Below are 23,976 nucleotides of genomic sequence, written 5' to 3'. Positions count from 1 at the left end.
TACTGAGAAATCTCACCTTATTTGAGCGGACTTTGCTTTTCCAGTGCGTGATCGGTCCATGATTGGAGTGTTTGGGCCGTTAACGACAGAGCAGAACGCGCAGCGCAAACACGGAGTCGAACATTGAGCAGAGAGCGCAGCGCGCCGACACACACACACACACACACACACACACACACACGGAACGGAGAGTGCGGCGGCGCACACGGAGCGGAAAAGCTTTTTTTCGCCCTGCAGTCGATTTCATTGGTTTAGGTTACAGTGACGACGGGTAAAACCAGAGAATGTAAAACTTTAGAATCAGCTGCAGGGCGGGATCGGGCGGGATTTGCACTGAACGCGGAGACTTCCGCCACTTAATATGTTCGTGTGGAAACACGAAAATGTACCTATGTTCCGCACACAAAATATTGCATTCGGTCATTCGGTACACACGTGCACCGAACCGAAAGCCCTGTACCGAAACGGTCCGGTACGAAAACACGTACCGTTACACCCCTAATAGACAATGTTTTTTATACTGTACAAACTGTATATTATCTCCCCTAACACTAACCCTACCCCTAAACATACCCATCACACACACACACACACACACACACACAAACTAACCCTAAAGACGACGCTCATCAAATGAATATTGAGAGTTATTAATGTTTCCCAGAGTCTCCGGCCGGGATTTATTGGGTTCTGACCCATTATATGTGTTTCCTACTGGAATTACAAATCCACAATGCAGAGACTTTCTAAATGTGTGTGTGTGTGTTTCTTTGCACAAGGACTTAAAAACACACACAAAAAACACACAAACAACAAGGAAAACTCTCTGTCATTGCTCAGGAGAACTAAAGGAGATCTCAGCTGCGTTTCAGTCACATTTGTCCCAAAGATTAAAAAAAATAAAAAAAATAGACAGTAAAGATGTTGACGTGACTGCAGACTTCGGTATCTTGGAAAATTCGAGCACAGCTTGAGACATTATTGGATCTTTTCTGAAACTTTTGAGCTTTTCTGTCTTTTCTGAAATATGAGAAGATGGATTAAGCAAAAGATTTGATTTGCTCTGTTTATTCTCACTGCAGTCTGGGAGAATCAACAGCAACATTAAATCAATCTAATTCATGATTTGCCTTTCCGACATGCTGTAAAATACTCCGAGAACAGGAGAATGAGCAACATCACAGGAGAACAACCGATCGCTCCATCATCATCTGTCGGATAAACTCCCTCAGATGATCGACAGCAAACTCAAGCCAAACGTCTGGAAGATGACATCGTGTACGTTAGGAAATGCCATTAAAGTCCATTAAAGACAAACAGGATGACCTGCAACATTTGCGTATAAACAGAACACAGTTACTGCATCCCACAATGCAATGCACCCATGCATTTCCAGTGCAATAAATGAAACGCAAGCAAAGTCAAATGCACTTCCAAACTGCAAAGCGTCCGCTTTTATATATGAAGAGTTCAGATGCAAAAGCCTGTAAGTGCCATCTGAAACTGAATGATCATTTTTACCAATCTCGTACATTTAAGTTCAGTAATTTCACTTAAATGGCAATGAAAATTACCTATTAATTATCATTTAAGTGAAATTACTGAACTTAAATATACGGGCTTGATAAAATGATCATTGTAGAAGAACATTTCAGATGGCTTTTGCATCTCAACTCTTCATATAAAACTAGTAAAACAGCACAAAAGCATGATTAACAATTAACACTCACCCAATCGGCCACATTAATCATGCAATGCTCAATGAGAGATGCTGGCGAACGCAAATATATATCAATATATGTCTCTGTCTGTCAGTATTTCCATCTCAATCTCCAAAAATATGAGGCCAATGGCACAAACATTTGTCATGTGACCAATCACTCTCAAGCCTCCGGAAAATTACATCATAACACTGACTGATTTTTTTTTTTTACATGGCAAGAAAGATGGCCTGTACATTCATAAGCAGGAACTAATTGGCACAACTATCATTTATTGAAACATGATCTGACACACTGGAAATAAACAGACACATTCAGAAAGAGCGTGAAGGAAATACCTGTCAAAATAAAAGACTTGCATAAACACATGCAGATCAGATGAAACGACCAGCTTCAATTGTCTTTTAAACATTTAAAAAATGGCATGAAAGCTCATATTAATGTTTGATTGTAGTGATTTTATTAGGCTTAAATCATTTCCAAACATTTCTGATCAATGTTCTGATCCATTTTGAAGATAATAAACGTTTATACATCCAGATATTTTGTTTGGTGAGCAGAAGTTTTGTGCCAAGTTTGTTCTTTCAATTAACTTAAACTTTAAATTGAAGTATTTTATTTACTGTATTTCTGTTAGGGTCCAGGTTTCTATATTATACCAAAGGGTTTGAAAATGTTGGAACTGCATATTTGGTATTTACATTTTTTATTTTACTGATCCTGAAATGTCTCAATCTTGACAACATTTTAGCATTTGTCGTTTCCTTCTTATCTTATATTCCCCTTTCATGTGTAAACCATTGATGACATTTCAGGAGCCGTTAATTTGACTGATATTTACAAGCGTAAGGTCACTGACCTGCTTCCCCGCTGACCTGAGAATTAATTAAAAAGAGGAAAACAGAAGATTTTTCTCTCTCCAGCAGTGTGTGTGTGTGTGTGTGTGTGTGTGTGTGTGTGTGTGTGTGTGTGTGTGTGTGTGTGTGTGTGTGTGTGTTCACTCTCTGGACAAACTGACGGTCACGGGAGGATAAAAGAACAGCGTGACCTCTGAGCGCGATCGCTAATGTGTTCGGTCTGATACGAGACTCCAGCAGAGATGAACCACACACACACACACACACACACACACACACACACGATTACCATCCTGAATCCTGAAGACAATTCTTCCCAGCGAACAAAAATCTGCTCTAAGAAAGTCTTGCCAAGTCTTGCTTCATTTAGTTTTGAAAAGTTCAAAGCATGTTTTAAAAACGTTATGCCAACATAAAGGGAACATTACATTTTGCAAACATTACAGGAATGTTTCTGAAACATTCTAATAACATTTAAAAAAAATGTCGGACAAACATCGAACTGAAACGTTTCAGGAACAACTTCTGTTTCATGTTCGGTTCTGTTGACTTTTATTTTGATACGCTGTTCTCGTTTCTTTTTCCGTTTGTTCCCGTTTCTTCTCTCTGTTTAGTTTTGCTTTCCTTAGTTCCTGATTATGTCTTCCTTCGTTTCCCATTGTGTTCACCTTTACTTTCCTTTGTTCTACTCCTGTATTTATGGTCACCGTGATTTTGCCAAGTAAGACATGTTCCTGGATCAACATATTTTGTTGATCCTGGAATAACATTCCTGTCCCAAAATGTAGTCCTTACCCCTAAACCTAACCCCACCCATAACTTTTCCCTAAAATCAGAGGGAAATGATCGGTGAATAACACAGCTGTTGAACCATCTCACCCTGGGTCTAAGCCTAAACTTGACATAAACTGTAAACTTGTCCCTCAAATCTGATTGGTTGATTGGAAAGTTGTTCCAGGATCAACAAAGATGGTGTTTATCGCCCTGTGTCTCAGTTGTTTTTGGTCAGTGTTTCTTTGAAATTATTTGTGTAATTTACCAGCACTGTTTAAACCGGACCGTCAAAGACAACATTAAGTGACTGAACGCTTATGGAGCGATGATGTAGAACTATTCGTTGACGTCATACAGGGGCGGTTCTCAGGTCAGAAACTAAAATTGGGTATTTTTATTTAAAGGAATTAATTTATTATAAAAGCGATTTAAGGGAATAAAGAAATAAAACGGCTTATTGTATTAGCGAAATAATTTTAACTATTTGCAAATAATATTTTATTTTTAATTATGCATGCATTTTCTCTAAATGAATCAAGGAAATTATAGCATATTTTCAATTCAAAAAGGCAAAATTTAATAAATAAATAAAATAAGTTGAGTAATTTGCGTCACCGGATACTGTCGGTAGTTGAACATTTCTATTGTAAAACAGTCAAATATTAAATGTTTATCTACTTACATTTACCAGGCATTCGTTCACTTCTTTAATCATTTTGACATTGATGAGCGAGACCGCTGAACTTTTAGTCTTCCTGACAACAAACAGAGCGGTGTGTGATGCATCAGAGCAGCATCAGGAATATCAAATTTATTGCAGTGAATCTCTTATTTGCATCTTAAGTTTATTGTCAGTAATAATGACAGGTTTGCGAAAGTGCAGAACTCTGTGAGCTCGCGCAAAACACATCTTCAGCACAGCGACTCATTTAAACGCCTCTGATTGGCCGATGCGTTTAACAGACATGTCTGTGATTGGCTACAATGCTCAACGCTGCAAAAGCACGTCGTAAGTAAAAATATAAATAAAACTGTAATATGCACTTTTCATGATTAGGTAATCGCGGCTGCTGTAATCTTATTCACATTTGTTTTTCTGATTAATTGTTTTGCTCTATGAGAAAGACAAGGTACCAAAATATTCGGGGTTTTACTATAAACATTCAGGGCTTAACCCCTTAGCCCAGCCCTAGCGCCGCCCCTGGCGTCATATGCAAATACATTTGCATGAGTGACATCACAGATCCCGCAATATCAAAACGAGCTGTTTTCGGAGCTTGATTAAACGGTCACATCTCTCTCTCCCGTAGATCAGAGCATGGTAAATCCCCGGGAGATTCATCAGGACTGATGATCGATCTCTAGAGCAGAGACACGAGTCTGTCTGTCCCTTCTCTTCCCGTCACACCGTCTTTCTCCCTGCAGGTTTGAACAGTGATCGCTCTCCTGGGAAGAGCAGAACCTCGGGAATACCGCAGCGAAACATCCAGCCTATTCATAATACATCTGTCGAACGCACAGGAGGGAAGCGGAGAGAGAGAGACGCTACAGCTCGTCCACATCGAGACACAAAGCACAGTCTCACTTCTCTGCTCAAATCTCACTTTTTGGTGAGGTTGCATCAACGAAGTTCACAGTATCAAGATATGCATTTATATGAAATATTAAGGATTAAATCTATGCGTTTGCATTAATGTTCTTCTACCGTCACTGTTCAAAGCATTCATAATGTACATTAAAGTACCACATTTGTTCTTGTTCCAGGAGCGTTTCACTCGGATATACGACACAATATGAAAGAAAAGACCAGCACAACTTCCCTTTCATGACAAATTTTATACTTTAAATAAATATATGCACCTTTCTTTGTAATATTTACATGTTTTACACATTTTCACACAATTATTATGTTTAATTGTCTTCATATTAAAATGGCATTGTCAAAATCTGATTCAATGTGATTTCTGCTGTTCACATCCAAAAAGCAAATCCAAGAAAATGAGACGAGCTTCTTTAAAATCTTATGTTCAAAAGTCAGATATTGCCCTAAAAAAAAAATCATAAAAACTCATTAATGAACATGAAGGAATCAGACGGAACCAGGAACAGTCTGGCAGCGTTTCACTCGGATATACGACACAATATGGAAGAAAAGACCAGCACAACTTCCCTTTCCTGACAACTTTTATATTATAAATAAATATATGCACCTTTCTGTGTAACACATTACACATTAGCACACAATTATTATGTTTAATTGTCTTCATATTCAAATGGCATTGTCAAAATCTGAATCACTGTGATTTCTGCTGTTCACATCCAAAAAGCGAATCCGATCTGTGAACGCAGCCAAAGAAACTGAGACGAGCTTCTTTATATTCTTATGTTCAAAAGTCAGATATTGCCCTCGAAAAACCTCATTAATGAACATGAAGGAATCAGACGAAACCAAGAACGGCCTGTCAGCCAATCAGCTGCGAGCAGCACCAGAGCTTTGTTGGCATTATTATTGATAGTTTGATTATGAGTGGAGGAGAAAGAGCGAGACCCGGCTGAGAGAGAAAGAGAAGTAATCAGGCTCTTACCCCGGGCAGAGTCTTTTGTTCATGGAGAGCGCTCTGGGCCTTCAGCGCCGAGTCTCTGGCACAGTACGTTAGAAAGGCACATCCTGAAACACACACACACACACAGCGGATTCATCAGTTCAGAGGCGTGTCGTGTTGAGGAGTTACTGAGTGATCAGAGGCAAACATCACTCACAAATAAGGCTGGGTATCGTTTTAATTTTAACGGTTTCAATTCTTAATTTCGATTTCAATAAGGTAAAAAAAAAAAAAAAAAAAAAACTTCATTCACATTTAGTCTTATTGCAAAACATTTAATTGTAGCTGAAAATCATGAACAGAAATCAACAGGCTGAAGAACACTAAATCTGTGGTTTAAAAATACTATAGAAAAACAACAAGCCTAACTAATATAAATGTCAAGCATTATTAAAGACAAGTAAACACGCAGTCATTAAAAAAGAACAAATAAAAAATTAGCAATCGCAACAAATAGACACAATTGAACAAAGATACGATTGAAATAAACACTGTTTTAAGATTTTCAGGAGTTCAGAAACTGTAATCAAAGAAGAATATATTGGGAGACATGGTTTTTACCACTTAATGAAGTTTTGTTTTGTAAATCGTCAGACATGATTTTTACCACTTCATTAAGTTTTGCTTTGTAGAAAGCCTTTCTTTAAAGGGGTCATATAATGCCATTTTTGTACAAGCTAATATGATTCTTTAGGGTCTAAATTAAAAGTCTGTAATATACTTAAATTAAAAATTCTCATTAGTATTGTAAGAAAACACTCATTTTACCTGGTCAAAAACAGCTCTGTTTTCAGCACGCCGTTTCAGTGCATGTGTCTTTAAATGATAATGAGCTTTGCTCACCCCGCCCCTCTGTTCTGTGCGGACACCGTTTCTAACACAACAACACAATAACCATAACGCGTTGTTCATTATAAACGTGGGATTATGAATTATATTGAGAACGTCGTACATAGAAAACATGCCGTAATGTACCCTGAGGGTAAACCTTAGCCACATTCATCGTGAAGCGTGCTAGCGATTTGCAAAGATTAATATAAATATTAATATAAAGGTTAATAAAACGTTACACTCACTTCAGTTCTTCTGGAGGTGCAGCAGGAACACAAATAGCTGGTACTGATCCTTTTTTCAGGAGCAGCTTCTTAGCAAAACCAGCTTTATAACATTACTGACCCTCGTTTATAAAGCAGCTGGTGTGTGAAATGATTCGCGCAAACATGAAAGCATTGGCGTTGATCGTGGGGAATATTCCCTTCGAAAACAAACTCAGCCACTGCGTCTTCAGCGGTTCGGATTTAGGAACATCAAAATGATGCTGTGTTCGTTACTACACCCAAGAACAGAACACCACAGTCGCTTAGACGCCATTCTGCTCATAGACAGTGCTCCAGCGTATCAATAATAACCGCGCCGGTCCGCACGGACTATGATTGACAGCTCGCTCACGAGCGAGGGCGGGTCTGTGTTGAAACGCTGCTGTCAATCAACAATCGTGGGAGGGGCGTCCGACCGTGTGACGTCACAAAATCGAACAGCTTGATTTGAGAGAGAGGAAAACATATAAGAAGATTTTAAAAAAAACACTGGATGGATTTTTATAATTTTATGATGGTTGTGTACAGACACTGCCAACACACATTTCAGTACAATCAACTTGTAAAAGTGCATACCATTATATGACCCCTTTAAAGCGAATTTCGTTTTGTACAAATTTTTATTTAATTTTAATAAATGTTTCATCAACCAATTGCATGTATTTAATAAATAAAAAGCAATATAGAAGACAATATAATAACCGTGACATGGAGGCGCCGGCGCACCGCATTCACTTGCAGTGCATTGTGAAATAGAGCGCATCTCATCGTAAATGAATGAAACTCAGCGTAGGCCTATGCCTCATACATTAGCATTAAATATCTTTGACAAGGGCTTTCTTGCGGCTCGCATCAGCAGAGCATTGCATCGTCCATAGACCGCAAAACAATCAGCAGATGGCGGGCGGTGCGGCTTTGAGATTTGGTCAAAAAACGTTGGTGCGGATGATGAGTTTTGTGATGCGGTTGCGGATGAAATAATACCCCATCCGCGTATCTCTATCGATAACAACATTGACCACTACACAAATATTAATTTAATTTTTTTAATTTAGGCGATCAAGTAGCTAATCAGTGTCTGCTCGTTTATTCAAACTAAGTTGTCCTATAACAGACGAACGTTGCAACGCCCCCCCAACCCCCCCATTCCCCCCATTTTTCGATTCCCAACCCTACTCACAAATGACAGCAATATTCAAAAATCACATCGTCAATGTCAATTTATATGTAAAGTACAACTGAAAACAACAAAGTCTGCAAGTACAAGTTAAAAAATGAATTAAAAAAAATCATACAGAGAGACATGTCTGGCAAGCATGCAAACGACAGCAATATTCAAAATCACATTAATTGGACAAATAACAGAAAAAAACCTGCATATGCATTTTCAGACAGCGCTGCTGCAGATTAATCCAACATGCTTAAACATCAAAAGCAAATGTGTTTTTTGCCCCATGTGTGGCAGCGGTGACCCTCGGAGAGGCATTTCTGCAGCGGCGAGCAGAATCACTCATCACACACACACACACACACACACCGGTCAAACCCAGGACTTTACGCTGGATGTCGAGAGGAGACGCTTTAATAACTCAACAGGCTCTCCTTCACAGTTCAAGTATATTAGTCTAAACATCTCTTGAGTAACGACTGTTATGCGCTGGAACCCAGACGCAGTGCTCGAGACACAGGGTTAGCTTGTTTTGCATGCATGATTATAGGGTTAGCTTTATTTCATTTGCTTTTTAGTATTGCTTTGTCTGCTGTCAAAAAATGTATCTGTAATTGAATCATTCATTCAAAAACACTGAATCATCCAGTAATGAAACAAAATAAGTCTTTATAAGTGAGTCATTGAATCATTTAATCAACCTTTTTTGTTTTTTTTAATAATTCAATTTAACCCTCTGGGGACCAAGCTGTTTTTGGGGTCCTTGAGATGTTCTGACATGCCTTGACATTTGTGCTTTTTTCAGTTATTTATAAACATGTTAATGGCAAAGGTGTAAATTCACTCTATATAGCACAAACAGGGCTACCATAATATGCGAGCAACGTGTATGTAGATGTTTGTATTTTTAAGAGAATAATGTTTATGCGTGGTTATTGGAAAAAATTAAAATGAAAGTTGCTGAATTAAGACCACAAAACACATATTAAATATGTGTCCACAAGACTTTTGACTAATGGATGTTGTCCCTTTGAGTTCTAGCTTCAAAATGATGTAAAAATAGTCTTGCTTTATCGTTCACAAAAAAAAATACATTGATTTAAATGGTGTAAAACAGGTTTTGCTTGGAAAGCCAATATGCGAGGGGGAGGAGTAGTTTACACCTTAGATCAGGGATGGGCAACTTCGGTCCTGGAGGGCCACAGAGTTTAGCTCCAACCCTGAAAAAAATCACCTGCCTGTAATTTTCTAGTAATCCTGAGGACCTTGATTAGCTTGTTCAGGTGTGTTTGATTAGGGTTGAAGCTAAACTCTGAAGGACAGTGGCCCTCCAGGACCGAAGTTGCCCATCCCTGCCTTAGATTATGAATGTCCCACCCACTCTGCATAATTAGCCATTCACTCAGGTGTGAAACTGACTGAGCCACAATGCAAGGACAAAAGATGTATTTAGAAGAAGACTTATATTGACCATTTAAGATTTCGCTTACATCTCTCTTGTAAATATGTTTTGCTATTTTATTAAAAATGTTACAATTACAACAATAATTACAATTTCAACAATATTTCAAGTGTACTCTTTCTTTGTAAAAAAAAAAAAAAAAAAAAAGATTATAGGCCTACATTTTATCATATGTATTCATTAGTTTGAATATAGCCAACATTGGAACATCTAACATCTTAGTCTATGAATTTATTTTTGACAAAAATAGTATTTTTTTTGCAGTTTAATACGTTGCTTATACAAATACATTTTATTTCAACATATTCCAGTCGATTTTTACTCATCTCAGTAGGCTATAGCAAAGCAGTTTATTCTTTCACACACAGACGCGCAATTCATATTTAGGCTAAACAGTCTTTACAAATATGTCCCCTTCATTCATCTCACAGAAAGGTGAGTCATATTATAGAAATGCGATTCATCTTTTTGCGGTTTACATAGGCCTACACTAACGTTATTCCATAACGTTATTCCACACGTGAGAAAAGAAAACAGCCTACCTCACTCCTCAGCGGAATCTGCTCCTCATTTCAGGAGATATTGTTCCTCATCAGCACTGTTCTGAGGAATCTTTTCTCCATAAGGTAGGCTATAATGTCTCACTCGCGAGGAGTCGCGACGCGCTTTGTTTACAGCTGATGTGGCCGTTTCACAGCTATGAAATAGTTCTCAGAATTTGCGTTTGAATAGCACGCGCTCTCCGGGGAGTGGTCACATTACTGTGAATTAGGTCGTAATGAGCTCGACAGGAGTCGCTCTCTTTTTATACAGATTACAGAAGCTGAGAATATTTGTTTTTTATATAAATGACTTCATTTAAAAGATGCGATCTCAAGCTTTATGCCCGTGGGTCTGTTTGCCTGTTTGACTGAATTTTCGCGGAGTTATAGATCATTTTCGAACGCGTTTCAAATGGGAGTTTACTGACAGAGAGAAGGCAGAAATCGCATCATGTTAATTTTTCTTTATTTGTCAAAAAGCAAAACACTTTATTTTTATTGTGAGTATACAGAAAAAAAATAGAAACTGAACAGGATCGATTGATGTATTACACGAAAATGAAAGATCAAAATTAACAGAGCATTTAGTGTTTATTTTCATTGCAAAAAAAAAAAAACGAGCAAAACGCATTTGTGGTCCCCAGAGGGTTAATTACATATTTTTAAAATAGATTGCAAAAATTTACATTTTGTCAGAAACTTTAGTAAATCATGTTATTTTGTTTAATTGTCTATTTAAAATCGTGGGGGAGAATCGTGATCTCAGTTTGAAAAAATATGATTCTTAATGTATCCAGAATCCCAGTACTTTATCAACGAATTGTGTTTTAAATTGCATGTTGTGTTTGTGTGTTACCACTGTTGTGCTGTCCAGTCCCTGAAGTCTAGTGCGTATTGCATTTTCTTATGCAATCTACTACAAATGTGTAATGCTTTTGTGAGTGACGGAGACAAACAAACTCTACTTTTAAAAAAGGCGTTTGATTTCCCATTGTTGATATTACAAAATAATAATATAGATATATTAGATGTCTTGTTGTTTATGTACATTAAAGTATCGCCCAGAGAACAAAACATGAATTACATGATAACATTACAAAATTAGGGCTGCAAGATATTGAAGAAAAGTGCAATATTACGTTTTATAATTGAATTATAAAATGTAAAATAATAATATCATAATCATAAATAAAATGTACAAATAAAACTGCAAGTCATCACTGTACACTTTAAATAAACACTGATTCTTATTCTCAGTTTTGAGATTTTGGGCTAGTTTACTCCTTCAATATGTGTTCTTTCAAGCTGCTATAAAGAAAACGTTGAAAATATACATTAAGATGTTTATTTTATTACATTTTGTTTACTTGCGACAGTAAGTTTCTCCCGAATTTACCAGGAAGTCAGCATTCCAGCGCGACACGCCGAGCTCCGCCTGTTCACTGAAGTCTGTCATGACCGGGGTCGCTGTAAAGCTCCGAGTCTCCTGCACAACGCTATCCCAAATATGGGCATTTCCTTTCTATCAGTAACCAATCGTGAATGTCCAAAGGGGGTATCATCACACGTGTGTAACAGTCGTGTGTACAGTCTATTCTCTATCTGTGTAGACCTAAAATGTTGACTTTACGTAACTTTTTGAAGAATTATAATGATTCAGTACAGCAAACCATTGCGATATTTAGACAATTTTGATATATTGTGCAGCCCTATCAAAATGTTTATTTGTATATTATTTCATGTTGAGATGTCTAACAGCAACGCCTCCTTCATGACCTGAGCATCTCACACACACACACACACACACACACACACTGACAGTAAAACTCCAACACAAGCTAAACGCAATCTGACGGACGATGATAAAGTGCTGATACAGGAGTCCAGTGGCAGCGGTTCAAGTGAAATAACATTATGTAAGTCATCAAAACACACGTCTCACCGCAAACCCTTCATACACACGACATTCACATCTCTACTGTTCCTTCAGTGTGTGTGTGAGACACATGATGAATCACACTTAAATGTCATTACTCAAAAATAAGAGTCATTTATTGCCAAAACGAGCTTGTTTGGATTGAATTGCTCACCCGAACTCTTGCTTTCAGATTTATGCAATTACATTCACAGTCAGAGTTTAAGTGTAACTGTATAATACCTATTTTACAGCAAATTTCTAAAGGCCTCAAAATGATCAAAACTTTCCTGTCGCACTTCATCTCCTGATCGATCTCCTGATATTTACTCTGTTTTATCCAGTAAAAGACTTTCAGTGTAACTGTACAAACATCCTTCAGCTCGAGCTTCTTTAAATCTGCACTGATTTTATCAAGCAAACATAAGAATAACTTTGATATTGTTGATAATATTTCAACTGGACTGAATCGGGTTTACTTGATTATCCAGACATAATTTATTAGAAAAATCATGAGTATGAAATATGATCATCAGGCTTTTGAGGAAGGTTTATTTGTTCATCTCTCAATCATCATTGTATTGCATTATCTGTTTTAGAAGAGCTTTGATCATAAAACTAAGTATTTAACCCTCTGAGGTCGGCAAACGCGCCGGCGCGTTTTGCTGGATTTTTTTCACATAGTAGCACATTAAACTTAAATTACTCTGTCATTTATGGTCATACAGAAAAAATAAATATGAAAAAAGAATCTGTGATGTGTCCACTTACAATCAAATCAAAACATTGTGCTTTTGTAAAATAAAGAAAATAAACAGGGTGTGCTTTCTGCCTCTCCGTCTCGCTGAACTTTTTTTTCTTGAGCACGTCTATAAACTAAAACAAAACTCAGCGAATACTTGTCACACATTTATGAGCCATATATCTTTATAAACATTTAAGTGTGTACTTTTAAAATGTCGGATTCAAACTGAAAACAAATATTCTCTGCTTAAGTAATTTGTATAAAACCAACAAGATGTCCAGCTTCTCAAACGCTTGCTCATTATTTTTCATTTGACCACGCCCACGCGCGCAAAAGAGATTCACATGCAAATCTCCACATGGAACGCGAACGCGCTCTTTACCTCAAAAACAAAACACCAAAAAACTTCACATGTCTCTGCTTTTCGTCGAGTTTGGAAGACACGCCGTGAGCTTACATTGGATTTACCTCAGAAGAAGAACGCGATTTGAAGACAAGAAAGAGGTAAGGTAAGAAATTCTTAAAGGTCCCGTATTATGCCCCTTTACACAAGATGTAAAATAAGTCTCTGATGTCCCCAGAGTGTGTATGTGAAGTTTCAGCTCAAAATACCCAACAGATCATTTTTTACAGCATGTTTAAATTGTCATTTTTTGGGGCACAGAAAAACGCGCTGTTTTAGTGTGTGCCCTTTAAATGCAAATAAGCTGCTGCTGGACGACCCAGGGGGCGGAGCTTCACGAGCTCACGCTCAGTCTGTCAGGACAATTTCAGCTCATGGAATGATGATAATATCAGAAACTCTCAGTAACGGTGTTCATTTCGAGTCGGACAATAATGCCTACAGAGTCAGAGTGCTGTATAGAGATGGAAAAGTTATAGTTTAGTAGTTTAACTACGGTTATAACGTATTTGTCATCTGCTTGTATGTATCCATTATTTATTAATAGCCTACAAGTCTGCTGTCTGAATGATGATCAAACATATACTGATGAGTTTAATAAAGTTTATTGTACACCACACAAAAGATGAAGCGTCAGTTTTACTTCAGAAAATCACCGTAAGAGCTGAGTAAACACAGTAAGTTATAAGAAGTGCGCAAGTACATAAACGAATTTCGGTAGAGTTGAGGGAGCATTCCTGTGGGCGGAGGTTAGTCAAAAAACGGTTCTAGTGACGTCATTAAAGAAGGAAGTAGAGGGATGTAGTCCAAACGGGCCGTTCGATGTAGGCGACTTCTGTTAAATAAAATACCTCGCTTGGCATTGAACTTTGAGCTTTATAATTTTACAGATATTATTTATGCTCTAACAGCAACATTACACACTAACTAAAGTTTGAAACATGGGATCACGAAGAACGGGACCTTTAATTATTAGTTTATGTTATTGTTGCATAAACTTCACATTGCAGTTGAACTGTTGCTAGATATATGGTGAATATTATAATATTTAGACCCGTGTTTACTGTTAAATACTGTGTTTGTGGATATGGGCTCAAACGTAGATATGTATAATATGGTAACCATAATGTTTCATATTTCGGAGCGCACTCTGTGTTTGAATGTATCATATTTTGGAGCGCATTGTGGGTCTGAAAAGCAAAACGCACCAAACAAAGGCTTCATGTTTTTACTATTATCTCATTTCATATCATCATAACGAATGGAAACATTTGAAGTAACATATGATAATCAATATATTTTTCTCTAGCGTAGTTGTTACTGAACTCTTTTGGAAGATTTATAGGCTGCTAGTTATTGTTATTATTATTATTTTATGCAGCACTGCCCGTAGCCTATGCCTACAAGGCACAACAAACCTGGTGTTCATTATACATTGTTGGAAGCGTTTGTGTGTGTGTGTGTGTGTGTGTATTCTGTGAATTTTAAAAAGCAATTTAAACCAGAAAAATCTAAAATCTATTCCCAATTTTTTTTTTTTTTTTTTTTTTTTTACAGGGACCAGATGCCACTGAGTCCTGCTGACTTCAACATTCACATGAGTCTCTGTATATGAACATGGTAAAGTGAAAATCAAACACCTTGGAAAAGAAAGGTATTTACAATGTTTTTAGGAATGGCACAAAGGTCTCTGTCTTTGGTTCACTGTTTTCAATAATGTGCTTTTTTGTCATTTGGTGTGTATCTTTGGATTATGTTGTGTTGTAAATAAATCCAAACAATTTAAAAGCCATTCTTTTTTAAATCTCCTCATTTACAGTATTGTGCAAGGTTGCTCAGAATGACAGGGCCTGATAGCTCCTAATAGGGCCGTTAGGGGAGTGTCTTTGTCTTTCTCAGGTGTGAAAATCCCTACATATTAATGATGTGATCACACCTCCCGCATAAAGCTTTCTTACAGAAAACACGTCTTACAAATTTTAAATCAATATATTGTCTTATCTGACTGAGCAGTCAGGATGATTTTCACATAGTTTTGGAGCAAATATTCTAGGCTACATGATACAATTTTCAAAAGTCTTGTGAAGAAATAATCAGTATGGGTTTCATGGCCTTATTTCAGTGACCAATTTTTTTTGTATTTTCACAAACCACGCATAAATGTCATTATCTCAAAACTACAAACTTTTACATACATGCTGTTGATATATTATTGTAGCAGAGTTTGTGCTAAATACAATGTAATCAGACTTTAGCCATGAAAATGTCACAAGTAACAGAAATAAGCACAAATGTCAGAGCATGTCAGAACACCTCCAGGGCCAGAAAACCCCTCAGACCCCAGAGGGTTAAATATCATGGCAGATATTGATATTTATATGCATTGAATGCAAGTATCTGCTATACTGTTATAAAGATCTCATTTATTTACATTATAAGCATCCGAATTTCATCAAGATCTCGCTGATTTACATTTACATCACTTTTTCCCCTCACAATTCTGACTTTTTTCTAAATATTCTGACTTTTTTTTGCAATTCTGACTTTTTTCTCTCACAATTGACATTTGTTCTCACATTTCGGACTTTTTTCCCCTCACAATTCTGACTTTTCTTTGCAATTCTGACTTTGGAAAAAAAAAAAAATCTGACTTTTTAAAAATAATATTCTGACTTTTTTCTCACAATTGACATTTGTTCTCAATTCTGACTTTTTCTGACAATTCTGCAAAAAACTAGAGGTTTCATCGTAAAACTGATCATTTAAATATCATTTTGCCATTATTGGCAGATTTATTTGCATTGAAAGTACGTATCTGCTATACTGTTATAAAGATCTCGCTGATTTACATTTATATCACTTTTTCCCCTCACATTTCTGACTTTTTTTCCCTCACAATTCTGCAAAAAACTAGTGATTTCATCATAAAACTGAGCATCTAAATATAATTTTACTAAGACATTATTGGCAGATATTGATATTTATATGCATTTTATGCAAGTATCTGCTATACTGTTATAAAGATCTCATTTATTTACATTATAAGCATCCGAATTTCATCACTTTTTGTCCATATAAATATCAGCATCTGCACCGAATTGCAAAGAGCCATTTTTATTCTCACTATATCATATTATATGGGCCACAAAAGCTTGATGAATCAAATATGAAACTCAACAAAAAACACATATGCACACTTCAATGCAGTAAACTGCTCCATATGAATACGTTTAACTGTTCATTAGCGGTCATAACGTCAGGGTTGAGTGAAGGCTTCAGAGCTCACGGTGTTCTGCTGTTGTGCAGAAGTGAATTTTCACAGCATCTCATCTATCTGGCATCAGACCTGAAGATTTCCCCCCCGCAGGCCAAAACCACTCAGAGCCCAAACCGGCACACGGACCGACGCTGAGAGGTGTGTGTGTGTGTGAAGGGCACGCATGCCAACGGCTGGACAAACCAAATCAACAAATCAGGCAGGAACCAATCAGAATGAGCTGCCTGCGGTTCTTTAAAGAGTTATTTATCTCCATCATTAAGTGTGTAATGTTGCTGTTTAATCATGAAAAGCTCCAGTTCTTCTCTATATCAGTGTCAGTGTTTCTGAACTCCTGAAACGCCTCCATTGTAGTCTTGAGTTTCTTCTGGGAACGAACACGTCACAATATTCCTCATTATAATAATTCATGCGCAGAATAAAGGGGCGGGGCCTGGTTGAGTTAGTAAGTAGTGTGTTAAACTGGCGGTTATGGAAAGGGGCGGGACATTTCCCAAACACACTCGAAGCGCTCGACCAATCACAACACACTGATCCAGCCGACCAATCAGAGCACAGTGTGCTTTTCAGAAGGAGGGGCTTCTTAGAGACAGGAAGTAAACTGGAGTGTGTTTCCCAAAAACATCGTTAGCCAACTATGGTCTGTCGTTATCATCAGTTCAACGAGTCTGTGTTTCCCGAAACCATCGCTCTAACGAACATTCGCAAACATCATCGCAGAGTTGTGTTTGAGCGACAGATCTCCTGCGTTTAGAAGAAGAGCTTCTAGTTTTCATGACGTGGACTCAATAAATCCTGATCTTGAGTCAAATAATCAAGCGGACATTCAGTACAACCTGTTTCAACCGGTCCAGCGTGTGTGAACGAGCTCTAGCGTGTGTGAACGAGCTCTAGCGTGTGTGAACGAGCTCTAGCGTGTGTGAACGAGCTCTAGGGTGTCTGAACGAGCTCTAGGGTGTGTGAACGAGCTCTAGCGTGAACGAGCTCTAGCGTGTGTGAACGAGGTCTAGCGTGTGTGAACGAGGTCTAGCGTGTGTGAACGAGGTCTAGCGTGTGTGAACGAGCTCTAGGGTGTGTGAACGAGCTCTAGCGTGTGTGAACGAGGTCTAGCGTGTGTGAATGAGCTCTAGCGTGAACGAGGTCTAGCGCGCGTGAACGAGGTCTAGCGTGTGTGAACGAGCTCTAGCGTGTGTGAACGAGCTCTAGGGTGTGTGAACGAGCTCTAGGGTGTGTGAACGAGCTCTAGCGTGAACGAGGTCTAGCGTGTGTGAACGAGCTCTAGCGTGTGTGAACGAGCTCTAGCGTGTGTGAACGAGCTCTAGCGTGAACGAGGTCTAGCGTGTGTGAACGAGCTCTAGTGTGTGTGAACGAGCTCTAGTGTGAACGAGGTCTAGCGTGTGTGAACGAGCTCTAGGGTGTGTGAACGAGCTCTAGGGTGTGTGAACGAGCTCTAGCGTGAACGAGGTCTAGCGTGTGTGAACGAGCTCTAGCGTGTGTGAACGAGCTCTAGCGTGTGTGAACGAGGTCTAGCGTGTGTGAACGAGGTCTAGCGTGTGTGAACGAGGTCTAGCGTGTGTGAACGAGGTCTAGCGTGTGTGAACGAGCTCTAGCGTGTGTGAACGAGCTCTAGGGTGTGTGAACGAGGTCTAGGGTGTGTGAACGAGGTCTAGCGTGTGTGAACGAGCTCTAGGGTGTGTGAACGAGCTCTAGCGTGAACGAGCTCTAGCGTGTGTGAACGAGCTCTAGCGTGTGTGAACGAGCTCTAGCGTGTGTGAACGAGGTCTAGCGTGTGTGAACGAGGTCTAGCGTGTGTGAACGAGCTCTAGGGTGTGTGAACGAGCTCTAGCGTGTGTGAACGAGCTCTAGCGTGTGTGAACGAGGTCTAGCGTGTGTGAACGAGGTCTAGCGTGTGTGAATGAGCTCTAGCGTGAACGAGGTCTAGCGTGCGTGAACGAGCTCTAGCGTGTGTGAACGAGCTCTAGGGTGTGTGAACGAGCTCTAGCGTGAACGAGGTCTAGCGTGTGTGAACGAGCTCTAGTGTGTGTGAACGAGCTCTAGCGTGAACGAGGTCTAGCGTGCGTGAACGAGGTCTAGCGTGTGTGAACGAGCTCTAGCGTGTGTGAACGAGCTCTAGCGTGTGTGAACGAGCTCTAGGGTGTGTGAACGAGCTCTAGGGTGAACGAGGTCTAGCGTGTGTGAACGAGCTCTAGGGTGTGTGAACGAGGTCTAGCGTGAACGAGGTCTAGCGTGTGTGAACGAGCTCTAGCGTGTGTGAACGAGCTCTAGCGTGTGTGAACGAGCTCTAGGGTGTGTGAACGAGCTCTAGCGTGAACGAGGTCTAGCGTGTGTGAACGAGCTCTAGCGTGTGTGAACGAGCTCTAGCGTGTGTGAACGAGCTCTAGCGTGAACGAGGTCTAGCGTGTGTGAACGAGCTCTAGTGTGTGTGAACGAGCTCTAGTGTGAACGAGGTCTAGTGTGTGTGAACGAGCTCTAGGGTGTGTGAACGAGCTCTAGGGTGTGTGAACGAGCTCTAGCGTGAACGAGGTCTAGCGTGTGTGAACGAGCTCTAGGGTGTGTGAACGAGCTCTAGCGTGTGTGAACGAGCTCTAGCGTGTGTGAACGAGGTCTAGCGTGTGTGAACGAGGTCTAGCGTGTGTGAACGAGCTCTAGCGTGTGTGAACGAGCTCTAGGGTGTGTGAACGAGGTCTAGGGTGTGTGAACGAGGTCTAGCGTGTGTGAACGAGCTCTAGGGTGTGTGAACGAGCTCTAGCGTGAACGAGCTCTAGCGTGTGTGAACGAGCTCTAGCGTGTGTGAACGAGCTCTAGCGTGTGTGAACGAGGTCTAGCGTGTGTGAACGAGGTCTAGCGTGTGTGAACGAGCTCTAGGGTGTGTGAACGAGCTCTAGCGTGTGTGAACGAGGTCTAGCGTGTGAACGAGGTCTAGCGTGTGTGAATGAGCTCTAGCGTGAACGAGGTCTAGCGTGCGTGAACGAGCTCTAGCGTGTGTGAACGAGGTCTAGCGTGCGTGAACGAGGTCTAGCGTGCGTGAACGAGGTCTAGCGTGCGTGAACGAGCTCTAGGGTGTGTGAACGAGCTCTAGCGTGTGTGAACGAGCTCTAGCGTGAACGAGGTCTAGCGTGTGTGAATGAGCTCTAGGGTGAACGAGGTCTAGCGTGTGTGAACGAGCTCTAGCGTGTGTGAACGAGGTCTAGCGTGCGTGAACGAGGTCTAGCGTGCGTGAACGAGGTCTAGCGTGCGTGAACGAGGTCTAGCGTGCGTGAACGAGCTCTAGGGTGTGTGAACGAGCTCTAGGGTGTGTGAACGAGCTCTAGCGTGAACGAGGTCTAGCGTGTGTGAATGAGCTCTAGGGTGAACGAGGTCTAGCGTGTGTGAACGAGCTCTAGGGTGTGTGAACGAGGTCTAGCGTGTGTGAACGAGGTCTAGCGTGTGTGAACGAGCTCTAGGGTGTGTGAACGAGGTCTAGCGTGCGTGAACGAGGTCTAGCGTGCGTGAACGAGGTCTAGCGTGTGTGAACGAGGTCTAGCGTGTGTGAACGAGGTCTAGCGTGTGTGAACGAGGTCTAGCGTGTGTGAACGAGGTCTAGCGTGTGTGAACGAGGTCTAGCGTGTGTGAACGAGCTCTAGCGTGTGTGAACGAGGTCTAGCGTGCGTGAACGAGGTCTAGCGTGCGTGAACGAGGTCTAGCGTGCGTGAACGAGCTCTAGGGTGTGTGAACGAGGTCTAGCGTGTGTGAACGAGCTCTAGGGTGTGTGAACGAGCTCTAGGGTGTGTGAACGAGCTCTAGCGTGTGTGAACGAGCTCTAGCGTGTGTGAACGAGCTCTAGCGTGTGTGAACGAGCTCTAGGGTGTGTGAACGAGCTCTAGCGTGTGTGAACGAGCTCTAGGGTGTGTGAACGAGGTCTAGCGTGTGTGAACGAGCTCTAGGGTGTGTGAACGAGCTCTAGGGTGTGTGAACGAGCTCTAGCGTGAACGAGCTCTAGCGTGTGTGAACGAGGTCTAGCGTGTGTGAACGAGGTCTAGCGTGTGTGAACGAGGTCTAGCGTGTGTGAACGAGCTCTAGCGTGTGTGAACGAGCTCTAGCGTGTGTGAACGAGCTCTAGCGTGTGTGAACGAGCTCTAGCGTGAACGAGCTCTAGCGTGTGTGAACGAGCTCTAGGGTGTGTGAACGAGCTCTAGCGTGTGTGAACGAGCTCTAGCGTGTGTGAACGAGCTCTAGCGTGTGTGAACGAGGTCTAGGGTGTAAGAACGAGTCTATGATCGAATCTGGAAATAAAGCGAAATAACTGAGAAAATGAGAAATATTCCTCAGATGCATGTCTGTAATTTATAGTAAAACATCTCGCATTAACTCGATCTCAAACAGATTCATTAACAGTTATTACTCCAATACCTGCGTGACATCATTAACCAGCGTGGCTGAACGACCAATTTGTGACAATACGGTTTCAGGAAACAGTCGAGACTATAGATGATTTCTTCATTATGAGAGTGAAGCAGCGAGTTACGAGTTACGGGAAACACACCTCAGAGCGTTACTGACAGACTGGGAAGAGAGGAGCCGCAACAATGGAGAATATGAGGAGAATAATCAACATTCAAGCAGGAAAACCTGTTCTAGTAGAGCCTGAAAACATCAAGACTTGAAATGTAAAAGGGCGTAATAGTTCCTCTTTGGTCAAGGACACTATACTGCTGCGCTGACGGCCGTGTGTGTGTGTGTATGTGTGTGTGTGTGTGTGTGTGTGTGTGTGTGTGTGTGTGTGTGTGTGTGTGTTGGTCGTCCCCGTGACTCGAGGCTATTAATGTAAACTAACAGCTTTAATGTTACACGTCTGATCCACTGGGAACCATCAGCACAAAACCTGTGATTACAGTGAGAGAGAGAGAGAGAGAGAGAGAGAGAGAGAGAGAGAGAGAGTGAGTGTGTGTGTGTGTGTGTGTGTGTGTGTGTGTGTGTGTGTGTGTGTGTGTGTGTGTGTGTGTGTGTGTGTGTGTGTGAGAGAGTTTATGAAGGACTAAATAAGAACCTAATGGAGATATTCTGGCCTCTGCTCAAGTAGATTATAAAATGTCTTTATAATGTTGATGCTCTTGAACTGAAAAACAAAAAAACAGACACGCTGCCTTATGAACCATATGAGCGAGCACAAAGAGCGAAGCACAAAGCATCTGGAAAGTGTGTGTGAGTTACTGTTAGTAATGCAAAACAAGCACAGTGACATGAGCTGTATTATTTAATAAACACAGACAGGGTTTAAGGTCTTAAAATACCTACAGATTATTAAGTGAATGCATTCAAAATTAAATAAAACTCCAACTTTTTTAAAATAAATGAATCAGTTCATCATAGCAACCATATTTTTGATTACAGGAAAGATTACGCAAAGGCAACAAAACAGGCGATTGAGAAGAAGTTACCGCAAGCCATGCTTTATGAGACATGCTTTGTGTGTGTGTGTGTGTGTGTGTGTTTGTGTTTCCACTGATGCTGCTCTGATCCACACACACACACACACACACACACACACACAAAATAAAGCTTCCTCCATTATCATCTTTTTACCATAACAAATCATTCCTGGACTGCTTTTTATTTAAAAAAAGCAAAAAATCTTCGTTCGGCTGTAAACGCATTTTTGTTTCCAGCTGGAACCTTAATTATTAAGAGTGCGAGTTCTTTGAAGTTCCAGCGGTTTTATATGGAAGCTTGTTTCCGCCACAGAATAAAAAAAGTCATTGAGAATTTTTATCTCACAATTCTTTGTGACTTTTTTCTAGAAATTCAAAAAAAAAATTTTTTTTTGGAATTCTGACTTTTTTTCCTGCAATTCCTGACTTTTTTCCTAGCAATTGTGAGTCGCAATTACCTTTTTTATTCTGTGCCGGAATCAAGCTTCCATAGTTTTATTATGAACATCAATGATCCCAGCTGACATGAACATGTTCTGATAACACGTTCTTTTTGAAAACGTCTCCAATAAGTTATGGAAACATTATTTCTATGTATGTTTTAAAAACGTTTTTTCTTGTTTATGCGAAGGCTAGGGGAACATTACGGGAACGTCCCAGTTGATAATTTTACAAACATTATAGGAATGTTACTTGTTGAAAGTTTGATAAGAAGTAGCAAGTAGTTAGATGATAGTCCACCAAAAAAAAAAAACGTTTCAATGAGAACGTTATGGACCCTTTTCACATTTCTGGTTTCTCAGAAAGGAAGTCGTCATATTTGGGTAAACTTCTATATTGCTGAATTAGAGACTAATATATATATATATATATATATATATATATATATATATATATATACATATATATATTGTCTTCCCATTTGCTCAAATAGCAAAAAACACAATAGTGTTTTCCCAACTTTCAAAACGAGTAAAAAAACAATAGAGAGATTGATAACAGCAGTCAGAAGAGAGAAAGGGTCCGCCGCTGTATTAGAGAAACACCCTCATGGTCACATCAGCTTTAACTAGTTTTTTTGTTTGTAATTTGATGCAAATGTAATATAATTCTAAGTAAAGTTTTATACATTTACATACATTTAAAAAAAAAAAAAATGAAAATATAAAAAACTTTCACTACGATGCTGATGACTGTTAAAACCGTTAAACCTTCATCCCAGTCTGTGGGAAAAGGTCCGTTAACTTTGAATGAACATTCTATGAGCGTTACTGGAAGAACGTTTGTTCATAACTTTGAGAGAACCCTATCAGAACGTTCCGAGACACACAGAGAGAGACCGAAAGAAAGAGAGAGACCGAAAGAAAGATAAAGTCCGACCTTTATGCATCCCGGTGAACCGGTCCTTGAGCACCGTGAGCTCGTAGATCTTGCCGAACTCCTCGAACAGCGGCTTGAGGTCCTTCTCCTCCAGGTTTCGCGGGATCTGGCCGATGAAGAGCTTGATGGCGTCGTGATCTTTCATGGGAATCGCGCTGTTGAGTCCGTTGATTCTGCCGGTGCTGAAGCCATTCTCCGCCGTGACCGAGGCCATCTTTCTCCCTCCCGCGCGCTGTGTCTCCCGCTCTCTACCATTCACTCCTCTCTCTCTCTCTTCTTTCTCTTTCTCTCCGTCTATCACAGCTGTACACTCCTCTCTTGGCTTGATGTATCTCACCTCGTTTTCTCCTCAGGATTCCTTCACTTTCTCCATCTGTCTCGCTCCCCGTGTGTCAGCTGCCACTCTGACTCGTGACGTCAGCTCGAGCCTTTTGAATAGACCCGCGGTTCATTTGCATAATCAGCGCAGGCCAGCCAATCACAGGGCGGCGTGAGTGAAGGCGCTCGTGCGGGGCGGGGCGAGAAGTCAAACATTTGTACGGCGTTTAGATGGGTTTTCAGATCTCGAATTTGCATAAAAGCAACACGTTGTGAAGCTGCGTT

The 23,976-nt window shown here is 40.3% G+C and overlaps 1 protein-coding gene across 1 annotated transcript in view; it reads right to left on the bottom strand.

The window, feature by feature from the left end:
* celf6 (CUGBP Elav-like family member 6) overlaps positions 1-23,763 on the bottom strand; it is a 155,600-nt gene extending 131,837 nt beyond the window's left edge. The window contains exons 1-2 of the mRNA XM_084124180.1: positions 23,374-23,763; positions 5,938-6,020 (exon numbers count right to left, since the gene is read on the bottom strand). Coding sequence (XP_083980306.1) covers positions 5,938-6,020; positions 23,374-23,587 — 297 coding nt within the window. The 5' untranslated portion in view covers positions 23,588-23,763. The remainder of the gene's footprint in view (positions 1-5,937; positions 6,021-23,373) is intronic.
* Positions 23,764-23,976: the final 213 nt, after the last annotated feature.

The sequence above is a fragment of the Abramis brama genome (genome assembly GCF_963993115.1).
Source record: "Abramis brama genome assembly, chromosome: 9".
Taxonomy (NCBI): Eukaryota; Metazoa; Chordata; class Actinopteri; order Cypriniformes; family Leuciscidae; genus Abramis; species Abramis brama.
This window is presented reverse-complemented; position numbering and strand designations above follow the sequence as displayed.